A 16,497-nucleotide genomic window follows, 5' to 3' on the forward strand; every position below is an offset into this window, starting at 1 on the left:
CAGTCAGGTATCACAACCAGGAGCAGAGCACTTCAGTCAAGCACAGTAGAAAGTAGAAAGTAGTAAAATAGATGAAAGAGACAAAACACCTTACTAGTTACTACAGGGCATAAGGTAACATATGGTTCCACTGTGCATTTAATTTTGTATTTCTTCCTCTGACGAACGTTCTGCTATATTCATGTTCATTCTGTTTAAAATCAATAGTCACTGACATTCAGTCGAAGAACACAGACACGGACACACAAATGAAAATAGCTGGGAGGTTCGAGGGAGACGTCTAGTGGGAGTCTGGCTTCATGCAGCAGAAAGTTGGACTGAGATGTAAAATAAATAATCGAATCTGAATAAAGTCACACACTTATCAATCGATTTGTTTCTGTATGATTTCCCAGTTCCTGATAACAATAGCTTTGTATATTTGTTTTTATATATTTTTGTATATTTGTTTTAGCCTAAAGAAAACTTGTATACATAAAAGTATAGTATACTCATAAAAAGTCATATACAGTTTCAAGTTTTTATTGTAATAATACAAATAGACTGCATCATTTATCAGTATTTCTTGTGCTTGTTGTGTGGTTGTTGTCAATTTGCCACACCTGAGAACATTTCACTTGACAAAAGCAGAACATGCCTTTACTCTCCACTATAAATATATTTGTGATTGTTTTAAAAAAAATTATTTAACACAAACTACACACCATTATTATTCCAAATAGCATGTGAAGCATGTGGACAAGGTCTACATAATGTTTGTCCTTTAACTAAATCCTGACCCACACTGACCTGTCGTACTTATGGGACATTGTGTGAATACAAAATATGCTCTGTTGTTGTGAGATGTACAGATATGGAGAAAGGTCAAGGTTGAATCTACCAGTTTATACTGACATCTATATGAACCCAGGACCCTAGAAGTTAACTACTTCAAAGCCTAGTTAATTAATGTAGATTATCTCTGTACTCCCTCAAGTTTGTTTTTAAAAAGACATTACACCTAAAAGGGACATTCAGAGTTAGAATGCTAAGCCTTATCAAGTTTCAAACCATTATTGTTACACATTTCAAGGTTTCAGAGCACAAATGTGTTTTATTCACAACCAAGGTATACCATGCATGCATTTTTATGATTTTTCTACACAAGATTTTTACCCATAATATATTGTTTGAGATACAAATTGTTTGAACTATTTGTATTTACAGGTGGACAATTAAATTACCCCATTTGCACACATACACTATTGATATTTGCCGGTGCTCAAAGTATTGGATATATGCATCCCAAAAGATTGGATTGATTTGAATCCCAAATTGACTTTGGTAGTGATTTAGAAGACTCATACAGGTGCCTAGGGGATTGACTGATCTGCACACCCAAGAGATGACACATGCGAAATGCAAAATGAAAGAAATGCGCAATACATGTAATGAAATATGTCATACTGGCACAGAGGTCTGCCTGAGTTTGGGAAGTGAGAGGGGGTGGAGTGTGCTTATGACATCACACTGCTGCCTATATACTGAGGGAATGGACTCCTGAGCTCCTTACTCTGCACCCAGGCACAAGGAGGGTGAAAAAGAAGGGGAAAAGCAGGGAAATCACTTTGATTCTCTCCTGATCCTTTCCATATGGACTTGATCGTTATCTAGACACACAGCATCTCGGAGTTCACAAAATGAGAGTTCAATATATTTGTCTGGTCCTCCTCTTTTTGGCTTACGATGGAGTGTACTCAGGTGCGTATCAATGACTTACTTGCTGGAATTGGAAAAGGTTACAGACACATGTGTGACATCTTTTAGCTTTATGGTAACTTATATGATGTTTACATTTCTATTATTGAGAAACTGGTGCTATTTAAAGCTCTGTATTTGTAAATGTGTATATTATCTATAGTTAACATCTTGCTTACTAATAACAATAATTATAATAATAAGTGAAACTCAAATGTACATGTATATGTAAATGTATATTCTAAATGTATTTTCTTTTTCTTATATATTTTTAGAATTGATATGCATTATTGCAATACATTTCTCCAAGTTCACTACCTTTACATTTCAACAGATCGAAAGATACAGATTAATAGATAAATAAAATAATAGATAAAATACATATTTTCACTCAGATAATTTATAGAACAATTCGATGCCTTTTATTCAATGCTTTTACAGAACTTTAAATGTGCATACCAGTCTATATCTGTAGAGCTGTATTATTTGTTTGCAAAATGTAATACATGGGCAAGATGTTTTAAAATAATGCATCTTCATAATGAGTGGAAGAACGATCTGAAGAGATGGCTGTAACTTAAAATGCACTTTGTAGCTAATGGGTGTTAACAGGTTATGCACATGACTCCCATTAAGAGGAAATTTACTAGGTTGGGTGATTTCAGTCATTTTTAAGTGAATGTTAATTTTTGAAGAAATTGAAACATTTTGACTGATTTTAATTACTGATGTCTTTAAAAACACACACACTTTTAATACTCTAAAACTACTGCTAACTGAACATGTGAAACCTCTTAGGTTGTGCAAAAAAAGTGTAAAAACTATATATATATATATACACACACACACACACTGTACTTCAATTTTTGGTGGTTTTGGCAGTTATTAGTATGCCAGTACAGTGTGAACACGTCACACACAAACATTTCTGTGTTTCTTTATTAAATAATAACTAGTCAAGTTTCACAATTAGGAGCTTAAGTGGAAATAAATCAGTACAATATTATGAGGCTCTCTGGGACTGAAGCTGACATTGGAGAAAAGTTAAGCAGGGAAGAATTACTGTGACTCAGATTTCCTGATGTCAGGGAGACAGTGCTTGGGACCTGTTGTAAAGCTTTAGACAAGTTGTTCTTTGAATACCACTTCTCAGAGTTCTGTTTTGAGTCATGTTACAGGATGTTTTATTGTTAACTTATCTTTTCATTAAATATGTAGTCTCGCAGAAGTATAAATGCCACGACAAGGATTTTGTCTGAGTGTAACAGTACAGTATTCTACACAAGAACGCCAAAGGAAACCAGCAGAAAACCTAATATTTATTTGTATTTGCAGAGGGGTACATATTATTATTCAATACCTCAGTGTAATATCACCTATGTATTTTTCCTTCCTCTGTTCAACTCAATGCTGTTTTCTCCCCCAGTCGCCTTGCTTGTGCTATTCTTTTTAATTTCTGTTACTAGTAATTGTGGCTGGAATTATAATTTTATTTGTCTAAACATATGATTTTTTTTAGGTATTCGTAAAGTAATGTGGCCATTATTTTAATGTGTTACTATTATACACAGTAGCTGTTTCTTATTTGTAAATATGATGAAAGAAATTCTCGGCATAGAACACAAGAACAGTGTTTCTTTAGAAACGTATTAGAACAGCCATGACTGAACGAGTGATCTGCTTATATTTATATATTAAAAGTAAAACAATTATATAAATCCAAGTCTCTTACTTCCTAAGAATTACATTTTATACAAGACATCAGCCATCATGGAGAGTAGAGTAGCACACATGAATATTCTAAATAGTAAATGTCAGGACCATTAAGTTAAATTTCACCTAAAACCTATATTTTCTTTTAATAACCAACATAAATAAAGAATAAAACTGCACAAAATTATTCTTAATGAAAACAACTACCTTTAATTCAGGGACAATGGCCGGTGTAGAACAGTACAGAACCTTGCCTCCATTATTCATATACCAAAATAAATTCTCAGGTACCTGATTAGGAATTTAGTATTTTGCTTTTGGGTTTACAAACAAATTGTAAATAATATTGGCAAATACATTTACTGCATGCCAGTAATGGCTGGTACATGCCAGACATGAACAATCAATCTGTCATAATTTGTTTCCCTTGTAGTATGCACTACATTTTCATTAATCACTTTACTTGTGTTATCTCTTATTTCAGTTGGGAATTTTGCGGAAACACACATAATGGAAATGCATAATTAGGTGTTGTATTCCATTCTGTGTACATCTTCACATAATCCTAGAGGTTATGGGCCAGAGCTACATGCAATCTGCAAATAATGCATACAAAACACTTCAGGATGTCTGTGAGATAAGAATGCATTAAATCACAATTATTATTGATTGGTTGAGGAAATTGTTATTTGCGCTGGTAATAGAGTGGACCGTGGTATTAATCCAAGAATTCAACATATATTCAAGATATAGAAATGGATAACATTCCACATTGTTCTGCATTGATTGGTGTTATTTCCTGTGTTTTTTGGCATTTGCATTTAGACAAATACCTATTACAGAAATTATTTACCACAAATTACTTATTTTATTGATCTGTCAAGGGTTAAGCTTGAAGGAGGATTGCTGATCTTAATGTATATCATGTTTAAAGGGTAGTGCATACTTTATTTTAACCATTCTTCAGATTATAATGACCTGTTGTGTGAAATACTAATTCAGAAGTAAATCGTGACTCAGACCTGTACAGATTGTGTTCTACAGAGTAAAGATCAATTAGAGACATAGCTCAGTGATCCTTCTATGAGACGTGTCATGTCTGATGCATCATCATAGATAAAACATAGGCTTTAGCATGTTATTCTGGTCACCTTTGCAATTGCATTTTGATGTAGGGGCATCATATTCAATCTGGCACTTTCTGCACTTGCGCAGTTTTGTTCATAGCAAATATCAGATGGCTTAAGATGAGTTCAAATTATTTGAAATATGAGGTGTTCTCTCTGTTTTCATATGGTCTTATATTTCTCTTTCTCTTGTAAAAAGAAATTAACATTCACAATTGTGTATGGCCCAAAAGGACCATCCATAATAACCTCCACGTACATCTCACATGGCCCTCACTATATATATATATATATATATATATATATATATATATATATATATTCATATATATTCATATAGCACAGATGTTTTTTGCAGAGAATCGTTATGACTGACACAGGGGACTTGAAGACCGGCAAAGAGAGAAATACACATTTTATTATTCTCAAATCATTTTTTTCAGTTAAATCCGTCCTTCAGAAAACAATTTTCAATACCATTTTAACCATGATGTGCTTAACACCAGCAACCCCGCCTGTTCACTTTAGCCAAACTTTCTGTCACTTGCACCTGAAGTCCCAATTACTATAAAATCTGAAATATGTAGTGCTGTGGAAAAGATGTAAGCTGACAATATTTGTCTTTAAACATAGAAGTGTGAAATAGTATGTAAGGTGAACACAAAACCTTGCATTGTGTGATGTGATGTATGAAACTTATATAAGAGCAAAAATGTTTTGTTCAATTAAGCCTCAAAATGAAAAACAGTTAGGAAATATATTACTATATATAACATGTCTTTCTAAAAGGCTACAGGTGAAAGATGAGGGTTACTTTATGAAAGAAAATTAAGTATGGGGTCTTTTAGTTATACTAAATTCTGCACATCTCAGCATTTTAGTCCTACATCTGATGGAATAATAAATGCATAAAGATTAGCATAGCAAAGAAGAATATGGGACTAGAAAGGACAGAGCCTGTTTTGTATGAGATTTCCTATATATTCTTTGACCTTCAGTAATAACTATTTCAGTTTACTGATTAACTTTGAAACCAGCTTTCTGTAATACTGCCATAATCATAAACACATAAAAATAACATTCTTACCCCTTCCTAACATCAAGGCAGCCCTGTGTTAATCAATCATTCTATCTTGCTTTGTTTCGTTAGGCTCGCTGTTAAACTATTTTGAATCAGGTTTTGTTCACTAAGCTGTCTGTGAGTAAAATGTTTTTTTTTTTGTTTATTTCTATTGCAGATCCTGACCAGGAAATGAAAGCAATAGAGGAAGAGTTATTGAACAGTCTGTATACTTCAAAGGTATGTGTATGTGCATCTCCGGATCGAAGACCTCCATGTCATATAGCACAAAGCAGTCTCTGTCCCTCCACCCTCATTTCTATCTGTGTTGGTTCTTTCATGTCTTGGGAAAAGTGAACCACCTGCCACCGTCCATTCATCCTGCAATATCTGTGAAATCCATAACAAACGGATTGGAGCAAAAGCAATCTTTTATGTAGAAATGCTTACGGTCAGTCTGGCGGTCCAGTTTGCTGTATGAACCATGATTAAAAACTGATATTTTGTTTAATAAATATAATTGTCCTTCTCATAGTATTCTTTAGAATGGACTAAATGTAAGATTTACCATACCTTAGTTTAAACAACAATGAATGTTATGGGGGTTGAGACTGAGAAATCAAAACTAAAGTAAACATATTTTCATAATAGTGGGTAAATGGAGTGAATCGTTTTAAAGAAAAGACACTTAAAATTACGTTAGTAGCATAATGTTAGAGCAGCTAATTGTTCATGAAGAATGTGACACTTAACAGTTTCATAGAATTATTGATTTTCACCATAGGAATGGAAATAGGGCCATAGGGACAATATAGCAGATGCTTTATTGCTATGGTTAGTCGGCCAATAATGGAACAATCACAGCTGCAATCATTTCTGATTTAAGGTGTATATTAAAAATTAAAGAAGAAAACTGGACCATAATCATCAATTGTGCACCCCTTCTGTCTGAACAGAGTGCAACATTGTACTGATTTAATTAGTAAAAGAAAGATGCAAGGAAGTAAATGTGGTTCTTGGTTGCTCAAAATAATTTATTTATCTTGTAAAACAAAGGCACATCATCCAAACCACATCTTTCTTCTCTTCTACAGGACAAAAGTGTCACTGTATTATTTGGATTCAGAGAAAGAGATCGATTGAGTTCTAATCATTTAACTTCTCCATCATCTCATCAAATCACATTTTTTACTAACAGGCTGCTAGAAACATGATGAAAGCTACACTCTCTGTATAACCCATTTACAAAAGAGGCTGGTCAGTTATTTTTCCTTATTACAGGAAAGTGACCCTCCAGTTAAAATGCCTTTTCTCACTCCCTGTTACTCACCTGTTCCAAGCTTTGCTTACAATTTTGTGATAAGAACATCTCTCATCCTATGTGATACAGAAACACGTTCAGATAAAAACAACAGGTGTCAGCGGAGTAATATATTTATATTCATATACATATAGGGCATCACACATAATCTATATCTGAAATTGACAGAAAACACAGTTGAATGAATACGCTAATTCAGGGTTTGTGATTTATGACTACAGGTGAATAAACAAAGGCTCCCCATTTGGAAGGCATCGTTGCTAAACATGTGCAGGCTCATAAATAATCTGAATAGGCAAGGAGAGGATGTGTGGACAAGTGATGAAGAGGGGGTCGTCTCAAGGGAACAATTTTCAACACTTCCAGATAGCTTCAGCTTAGAGACACTGGAGGAATTTTATCAACTCCAAAAGCTCTGTAGAATACTGCAGCCAAGGGAGGTAAGGAAAATAAATACATACCAATGCATACAGTTTGTTTTTTTATTTTAGTTTCCTGCTTAATTGCCACCTTTGGAATCCAAATAATAATGTGTTACAATCAGTTTTTTTCAAATGATCATTAGCAGTCTAGCAATGCTTTTAGATGTAGATCTCTAATTGCATTATAGCAGTATGTGCAAAGAGTTACAATTTAATCTTTTATACACAAGAATATTAACATATCTTACCTTTTGAGATACCAGAACAAATAAACATCACCTCAGTGTGCCGTTGTGTTAATACATTTCATAATTATAAAAAGTAATTTCCCATGAAAAGATGACACATCAGTGTTTAGAAATGCTTTGTGGACATTTATAAATGCCTCAAATATGTAAATATCCAGATGTTGCCAATTCATAAGCGATATTTAACGTCAGTACCTGTGCACGACTTTGGCTTTAATGAGGCTGTGATTAAAAGGACAATTAAAACATGTGACAAATGGATTAGAAATGAATGGCTTTTTCACTGTTGAAAACACAAACATTAATCTTGATATTCCTTCATTATATTTGTCATTTATCATGCTTTTACCAAAACATCCTACCACATTTTGTCAGCTGTTGAGATCCTGCTAGGTTTGCTAAGGTTTTAGTAATCATGCAAAAAACTTTTACACCAGCAGTCACCTTTTGCCTCCAATATGAGTTGCTGCTTGATAGTTTAAATCTTTTTGCTTGCAATAACTTTCAATATCACTTTTTCATAGTGGTTTGCCTTTGACACCTACAAAATATATCACCAAAATCTATCATTACAGTCCCTTCAAGCTACGAGGAATCGATTTCCCAAGCTGTTGTCCAAGACATTCACATTTCAAATATACTTAAATTGAATTTTAGAGTCAGAGAAAATGTGATGTTCATAGGAGGAGACGGGGATGTTTACATATCAATGATGTTTATGTATATATACTAATGTGCTAATGATTGTGTTATTATTATATTTTAGTTCATTCAGAAGACGGAGGACTATTTGGACCAGGACCATTCAGATTTTAAAAATGAGGGACCACTAAAGAGGAAATCACCATATATTTTGAAAAGGCAGTTGCACATTAACAAACCCAGAAGACCATACATCCTGAAACGAAGCACCTTTTACTGACCGAATCACTCCTGGGTGGAGACATTATACATTTTGTGAATATGTGGCTGTATTAATTATACAAATGTTATTTATTATTTATATCTGTATTTACTGATGCAGATATGTGCACCTTGTTTCTTTCTATGTCTGTATTCAGTTATTCTGTCACTGTATTTAACATTGGGCCAGATTAAATCAAAACTTTGACCCACCGGCTAACTACAAACCTGTACATCATAGCGGATGCATTTATGATTAGAAGAAAGTGTCATCTTACTAAAATTGCATCCGCAACTGAGCACAGTTCTGTAGTTTTCTATTAGCGGGTGGGTCAAAATTTTGATTGAATGTGGCCCATTGACTTTGTAAATAACATCTGCAGAACTCATTGTTTTATGATAGAAAGATTCAAATGATTAATTTCTATTTGGTTTGTTCCCTGGACACACGTTACTTTGCAGCATTATTTAACAATAAATATTTCACGTTGTTGATTGAGAGTCATGTTTTTCATAGTAAGTGTATTTGCATACCAACTCAATAAAAGTACTGTCTCATGAGAAATATATTTCTTATTTCACTATGGGATCCTATCATTGTCCTGGGATAACACAAATAGAATAGCAATTATACCAGAAGGATCCTGGACTAATTAACATAATGTTTTCCCATATATAAAACACATTAATATGAAATACTTTAGCTCATGGTTTTATCCAATGCAACTCACATTGAACAACTTTAAATTGTATCTATGTGCTTATTTTCTAAATGAATGTAGCCACTTCTACTAAATTAAAGGGCCAGCAAACCCAACATGCTCAAGGGACATGGACTTTCCTACCATTATGGACAAAAAGGGAGAATACATTTTATAATGGAGGCACAGGAATTCTGCCTTTCCTCTTATCTACAAATAGAGCAAGAAATATATTTTTGTTTAAATCTTTAAATCATCACATAAGGAAAGCATTTAACAGACCCATATTTCTACAGAATGCAACCATAACAATGGAATATATATCGTCCATGAATGACTGTAGGCGAAATGCATCTGAGAGTTTTACAGGGCTCTGCTTGTACTCCTATCACAAGGGATTGGGTTAAATTATTTATATTATGAATTTAAAAGAACACATCACTTTCAGTCCTGACCAGAGGCAGACTGGGACCCAAAAATGGCCCTGGAAGTTTGGATCTACAGGCCCACATTTATGTTGAAATCAACATACCATTATTTTTATTTTTAGCTTTACAGTGCTAGATTAAAACTAAATCTTCTAGATTAATGATCTAGAAGTCACAATAAGGCTATCATATTGAAAATATATCATAGATTTTTCCATCTACAAAATCTTTTTCAACATTTTTTCAGTGTCTTTTCAACACGCAGCTGCTACATTGACAGTGATGTCTAACAGGCAGCTTTGATTGCAGTTACTTGTACTCTGACTACCACTGTACAGACAACGAGGAAGTACCACAACCCTAAAACAAATGATTAAATACCTGGGCTTTATAAGACACGCAAACACAGTAACACGTAATTCAATATTTCTTTACAACTTAGACCTTAGTACTTAGTACGGCTCACGCAGGACCAAACATAACGGCCCACCAAGGATTCTCCCGCACTTCCCAATAGACAGTCTGTGCAAACAATTACCTGTCCACATGATATATAACTCCTTCCCAGACTATGATCAATAAGTTTCCAATATATTGACTGATTGATCTGGGTGGAAGTTGTTTATTGCAATCTTGAGTCTATCATTCCCCAGTTACAATGTTTGGAATGTTACACTGAAATGTATGGGTGCACTATGCACTTTGTTTTGTTACCTACTGGTACTGTAAAGAACTTGAATGATTAAGAATGATTGGACAAGCCATACAATAATCTGCTAAAGAAACACTCGTGTAGAGTCAGTAGGGAAATATCTTTCCATGACCACAGATTTTAGATGCAACCAGTGCAACCAAAGACTATATTGCTCTTCATCAACATGTTAGTTATCTTGTAGTATTTGGTGTGATCTTCTGACATGCTGAAGCGCCATCCATCCATCCCTTTTCAATAACTGCTTCATCCAAGTCACAGAGTTGGAGCCTAACCTGGCAGAAACAAAGCACCCCCTTGATGGGATGTCAGTCTGATGGGATGTCAGTCTGACACACAGAAACCGATGCTTAGTTTGTGACAATTGATGAATATAAAAAGATATATGTTAGAACTGGAATACTTCCATTTTGCTTGGAGAAGACATCTTGATGAACATGATTCAAAAGAGTGGAAAAGTGACAAATTACCCCATTTACACATCACCCAAGAAAAATGTCTTTGGGCAATCTAATTTTAAAAGTCATAGAATTAATGTGTGAAAGTGTTGTTTATATGCTTTTAGAAATTATAATCAGATATAATAAATTATCATTATCTCCGCAATCTGAATCTGCAAAATTGCAAATAGTGTCTTTTACTAATTGTTCAGCATGCTTTCTCCTGTTCCATGGTGTTTTATTGCTCAGGGGAGATGCTGGCAATCCCCTACTTTATTTTTGGAAACTGAATGAGTTTTGGATGTTTTTTTTGGAAATAATATTTTAATACTTTATGTACTAATGATCGTATCCCTGTTCCTTGACAGTGCCTGCTGGTGTGTCATCTTCCTAGTTAGCAAACATATTACATTATTACATTTTAAACTTTGATATTTACAAAGGTGATAAGAATCGCTGAGGTGTGAAGAATCGTTAAAACTGTCTCATTTAATACCAGCTGAGAACATAAACTGCACGTCTGTATAGTCACAGGAAATGAAACACAATGATGAGTGCTCTGGAAAACCTGGGTTCTGTGCACTTTACAGAATAAAGTATTCGAGGATTCTTAAGGATATAAGGACAAGGTACTAAGAAAACCAAACTCTAATTATTATTATTTATTTCTTAGCAGATGCCCTATATTATTTGAGAAATACAGGAATAAACATTAGGGACATAATAATTGTGGAAAAAACTGTATGGTGAAGATCTAGATCCAATATCCAGATTATTCTTTCATTCAAAATATAATGTGTCTACTACAATTAGAGTGCATTTGAATAAGGGAATAGAAAAGTGAACTAACAATCAATGTCAAATGTTTGATAGTGCATATACAGTGAGGGAAAAAAGTATTTGATCCCCTGCTGATTTTGTACGTTTGCCCACTAACAAAGAAATGATCACTTAACAGTGAGAGACAGAATAACAACAACAAAATCCAGAAAAAATGCATTTCAAAAAAGTTATAAATTGATTTGCATGTTAGTGAGTGAAATAAGTATTTGATCCCCTATCAACGGCAAGATTTCTGGCTCCCAGGTGTCTTTTATACAGGTAACGAGCTGAGATTAGGAGCACTCTCTTAAAGGGAGTGCTCCTAATCTCAGCTCATTACCTGTATAAAAGACTCCTGTCCACAGAAGCAATCAAATCAATCAGATTCCAAACTCTCCACCATGGCCAAGACCAAAGAGCTGTCCAAGGATGTCAGGGACAAGATTGTAGACCTACACAAGACTGGAATGGGCTACAAGACCATCGCCAAGCAGCTTGGTGAGAAGGTGACAACAGTTGGTGCGATTATTCGCAAATGGAAGAAACACAAAATAACTGTCAGTCTCCCTCGGTCTGGGGCTCCATGCAAGATCTCACCTCGTGGAGTTTCAATGATCATGAGAACGGTGAGGAATCATCCCAGAACTACACGGGAGGATCTTGTTAATGATCTCAAGGCAGCTGGGACCATAGTCACCAAGAAAACAGTTGGTAACACACTACGCCGTGAAGGACTGAAATCCTGCCGCGCCCGCAAGGTCCCCCTGCTCAAGAAAGCACATGTACAGGCCCATCTGAAGTTTGCCAATGAACATCTGAATGATTCAGAGGAGAACTGGGTGAAAGTGTTGTGGTCAGATGAGACCAAAATCGAGCTCTTTGGCATCAACTCAACTTGTCATGTTTGGAGGAGGAGGAATGACCCCAAGAACACCATCCCCACCGTCAAACATGGAGATGGAAACATTATGCTTTGGGGGTGTTTTTCTGCTAAGGGGACAGGACAACAGCACCGCATCAAAGGGACGATGGACGGGGCCATGTTCCATCAAATCTTGGGTGAGAACCTCCTTCCCTCAGCCAGGGCATTGAAAATGGGTCGTGGATGGGTATTCCAGCATGACAATGACCCAAAACACACAGCCAAGGCAACAAAGGAGTGGCTCAAGAAGAAGCACATTAAGGTCCTGGAGTGGCCTAGCCAGTCTCCAGACCTTAATCCCATAGAAAATCTGTGGAGGGAGCTGAAGGTTCGAGTTGCCAAACGTCAGCCTCGAAACCTTAATGACTTGGAGAGGATCTGCAAAGAGGAGTGGGACAAAATCCCTCCTGAGATGTGTGCAAACCTGGTGGCCAACTACAAGAAACGTCTGACCTCTGTGATTGCCAACAAGGGTTTTGCCACCAAGTACTAAGTCGAAGGGGTCAAATACTTATTTCCCTCATTAACATGCAAATCAATGTATAACTTTTTTGAAATGCGTTTTTCTGGATTTTTTTGTTGTTATTCTGTCTCTCACTGTTAAAATACACCTACCATTAAAATTATAGACTGATCATTTCTTTGTCAGTGGGCAAACGTACAAAATCAGCAGGGGATCAAATACTTTTTTCCCTCACTGTAACAAAACTATGGTATATCTTTAGATTCAGACATTCAATGAGTCTGTCATACTGAAAACATCGGCAAGTTCCACTACAATATAGAGTGTTTAGATATAAGGATATGTGTATATTTTTAACCATTTACATTTCTGATTCAAAGTGAAGCTGTGTTGCTGTGACATATCTTCAAGAAGATACCAAACAAATTGCTTGGTGGCATAACTTTGGTTTTGCTTCCACCTAGTGGTTTAAGGTTATTTCAAAGTTATTTACGTTTTCACTTCAGCTTGGCAAGTATTCTTTTGTTTCCCCCAGATATATTTTAGTAAAGTAATAAGCTCAACACATGTTCTAGAATACAGAACTAGACTTACAAAGCAGTAATCACACTGCCGATCTCTTCCCTTGTATCCTTGTATTACAGAAGAACAAGAAAAGTGAGGTTAACTGGGCTCTGAAATGTTGATTTGTTTGTTTGTTTATTTGCTTAGCTACAACTTTGCTAGGCTACCTTGCCTCCTAATTTAAATTTTTGCATTGAATCTTAAAGAGGAACTAGCACAATGCCGAAAATGATTGGTTTCTAAGTACTTTTGTGTATAAGTAAAGTATCTGATGTCTGTGAGTATCTGTGATCTGTTGCTATTCTATAATTTTAGTAGCTTTTAAAATCTAAAAGTATAACCTTCATCACAATGATGACGGTTGTAAATACCCCAGATGAGAGGTCTTTTGTGTTTTAGGGTGTGATGTTTCAACACTTACCACATAGCAGAAAAGACTACATCTGCAATAGCACAACTTTGTCTTCCTTGCAGCAGCTCAGCCAATAATTACGTTCAGTGGTTGTGTGACTGTTTGGCTTCGTGTTCACAGGGTCACTTTGAGACAGGACAAGTAGCCTTTAAGTGGAAAGATATTAACATTTTAATCAGGCATTATTTACACTATTGGGAAATGGAGTGCCTATTTTAGATTATATTGTTTTGAAGATGCCATGACACATTCTAAAAAACTAGATGAATGATTCTATAATCATAAACAATATTTCTCCCAAGAGGGAGCACAATACATGTTTATTCATTTAAAATAATAATAAAATGTATGTTAATATATTTAAAATTTGATCACATATTGCAATACTTCCATTGCTATTCCACATAAAATAGGTGTTCAGTCACTAATCCGGGCTATGGAATTCATTTCAAGCAGATTTTTCTTACATGGGTCTATATTAAAAAGTTATTTAAAGAAAATTGAATTATGATCATGCCGGTGTTGATGTAATAACACAATGCTGAAAATGAGCACTAGAGGGCATCAGATTTATAAATGCAGGCAAGGCAATACTGTTTTTGTTGTTGTTGTGTTTTGTTTGTTCATTTTTTCTGACAGAGGCAGGCAAAAGCAACTAGGGTTCAAAAACATTTACATTGAAGCCAGTAGGATCTGTACATGCAAAGGCTGATCAATATGTACAGATACTGCGAGACCTTCATGCATATTACATTTTAAGGCAATTAATTCCATCTTGCCCAATTTGTGCTCTTACATCCTACCTCTATCAGTCCACTACTGAAATAAATATTTGTTGTGTTTTCGCTAGTCACAATGTATTCAACCAAGTAAGCAAAACTGAACATGAAAAGCTTGAGTTGTTAGTCATTTTGTATCTGTACGACTGTTGGGCCATATTCATAAAATGTTTAGTGTTACAGTAAGTTGACAGCTTTTCCTTATGAGGAATAAAACATGAAGACAAAGTTGTGAAGTGTCACAAAACTGTTAAAGTGATAATTGGTTAATTTATTTATTTTGCCCCTTTGGGTAGTGTTTTTACCATTATTGTTTCATGGATATAGGCTCACATATTGATGTAAGCCTATTAGAAATTAAGAACATGCATTTGGTTGCATGAGTACAACACAGTGCATCATAATAATACATTATATATATATATATATATATATATATATATATATATATATATATATATATAGCAGAGTGACGCAGTTATACTGTTTACACTCCCAACCAGCTTACGAGTAAATTCGAATAAGGCCCTTGATGCTTCCTTCATTAATCATCAAAGTCCTTGCCTTTTAATTCAAAGTGGAATTTTAAATTAAAATGCAAATTGATTATTTAACTGTGGAATGGGACTCAGGAACATCTCCAGAAACACCAAAATGAAACAGCTTCCTTTGTACGGGCAGAGCATTAAGTTGTATACAGGGAGTCGGATCAAGATAATTGCATGTGAAGGAATGAGATTAGTTTCTTTGTGAAGCATCCGATTCAATGAATTAGATGACGGTGTAACAAGCATAACCTTGTTCTCATGCCGGCAAAGTAGATAATTAGGGTGCATATGGCTTTTGTTTCAAACCTTAAAATTGCAAAGCTGTTGTTTGTCTCATGCAATCTTTATCTTTGTAGCTAACAATGCCACTCACTGATGGAAACAATAGCTGTTTATAACAAAACAAAATTGTTTGAATTTCGACCTCTAGATATAACCATTATGAAATGTTACAATCATGTAATTTAAGGGTAAGAGTCATCAACTTTCTTGAAGGTTGGGCTTATGCTGTTAGAATGTTACATGAATCACATGTAACACATGTGTCATGTGTCATGGTCACAGAATTCAAAATGTAAAACTGAAACATTACATCCTGTCAATGGCCATTGTATTTTACTTGTAATAAAGATAATTAAAGAGCTAGTTATGGTGTATTGTGCTATAAAGATATATTTAGTTTTACCCTTGTCATCTTTCTCAAGCAATCCCCAGAATGTAAAACATGGCCACTGGGAGGCAGTAGTCATATTTAGAAGTCTAGTGCATTGAAAAAATAAAGTTTTTTCAGTGTAAATGAAATAATCATCTTTTTAATGTATATTTCCATTTAAAGTATAATTATGCTATTCAATTCCTCAAAAGCATTCACAATCACCTTTATTTGATGAAAAAAAGCAAGCACTGATCATAGTAGCCCTTTATTCGCTGTGTTGAGATAATCGTTTTCTTTAAACATTCCCTAGTCAATTCAAAACCCCAATTGACCCCAAGTATGTCAATTATGATTCATTCTTCAAAGGGGAACAATTGTGCATTTGTGGAGTTTCCCAATTTCTTTCAATACACAAACATTAAATGACTATACTCCCTGCTGTTTCTTTAATAGTTGCTTATTATTATCAAAATAGCGCTTTGTTCTGTAAAACATTTAACAAAAACACTGCTCTTCAGTA

The 16,497-nt window shown here is 34.9% G+C and overlaps 1 protein-coding gene across 1 annotated transcript; it reads left to right on the top strand.

Moving 5' to 3' along the window:
• Positions 1–1,565: 1,565 nt before the first annotated feature.
• Positions 1,566–9,040, top strand: nts (neurotensin). The gene is made up of 4 exons (XM_066723920.1): positions 1,566–1,740; positions 5,816–5,877; positions 7,180–7,398; positions 8,395–9,040. The coding sequence occupies exons 1-4, from the start codon at positions 1,680–1,682 to the stop codon at positions 8,548–8,550; spliced, it is 498 nt and encodes a 165-aa protein (XP_066580017.1). The 5' UTR covers positions 1,566–1,679; the 3' UTR covers positions 8,551–9,040.
• Positions 9,041–16,497: the final 7,457 nt, after the last annotated feature.

Source organism: Amia ocellicauda, chromosome 15 (assembly GCF_036373705.1).
Source record: "Amia ocellicauda isolate fAmiCal2 chromosome 15, fAmiCal2.hap1, whole genome shotgun sequence".
Lineage (NCBI taxonomy): Eukaryota > Metazoa > Chordata > Actinopteri > Amiiformes > Amiidae > Amia > Amia ocellicauda.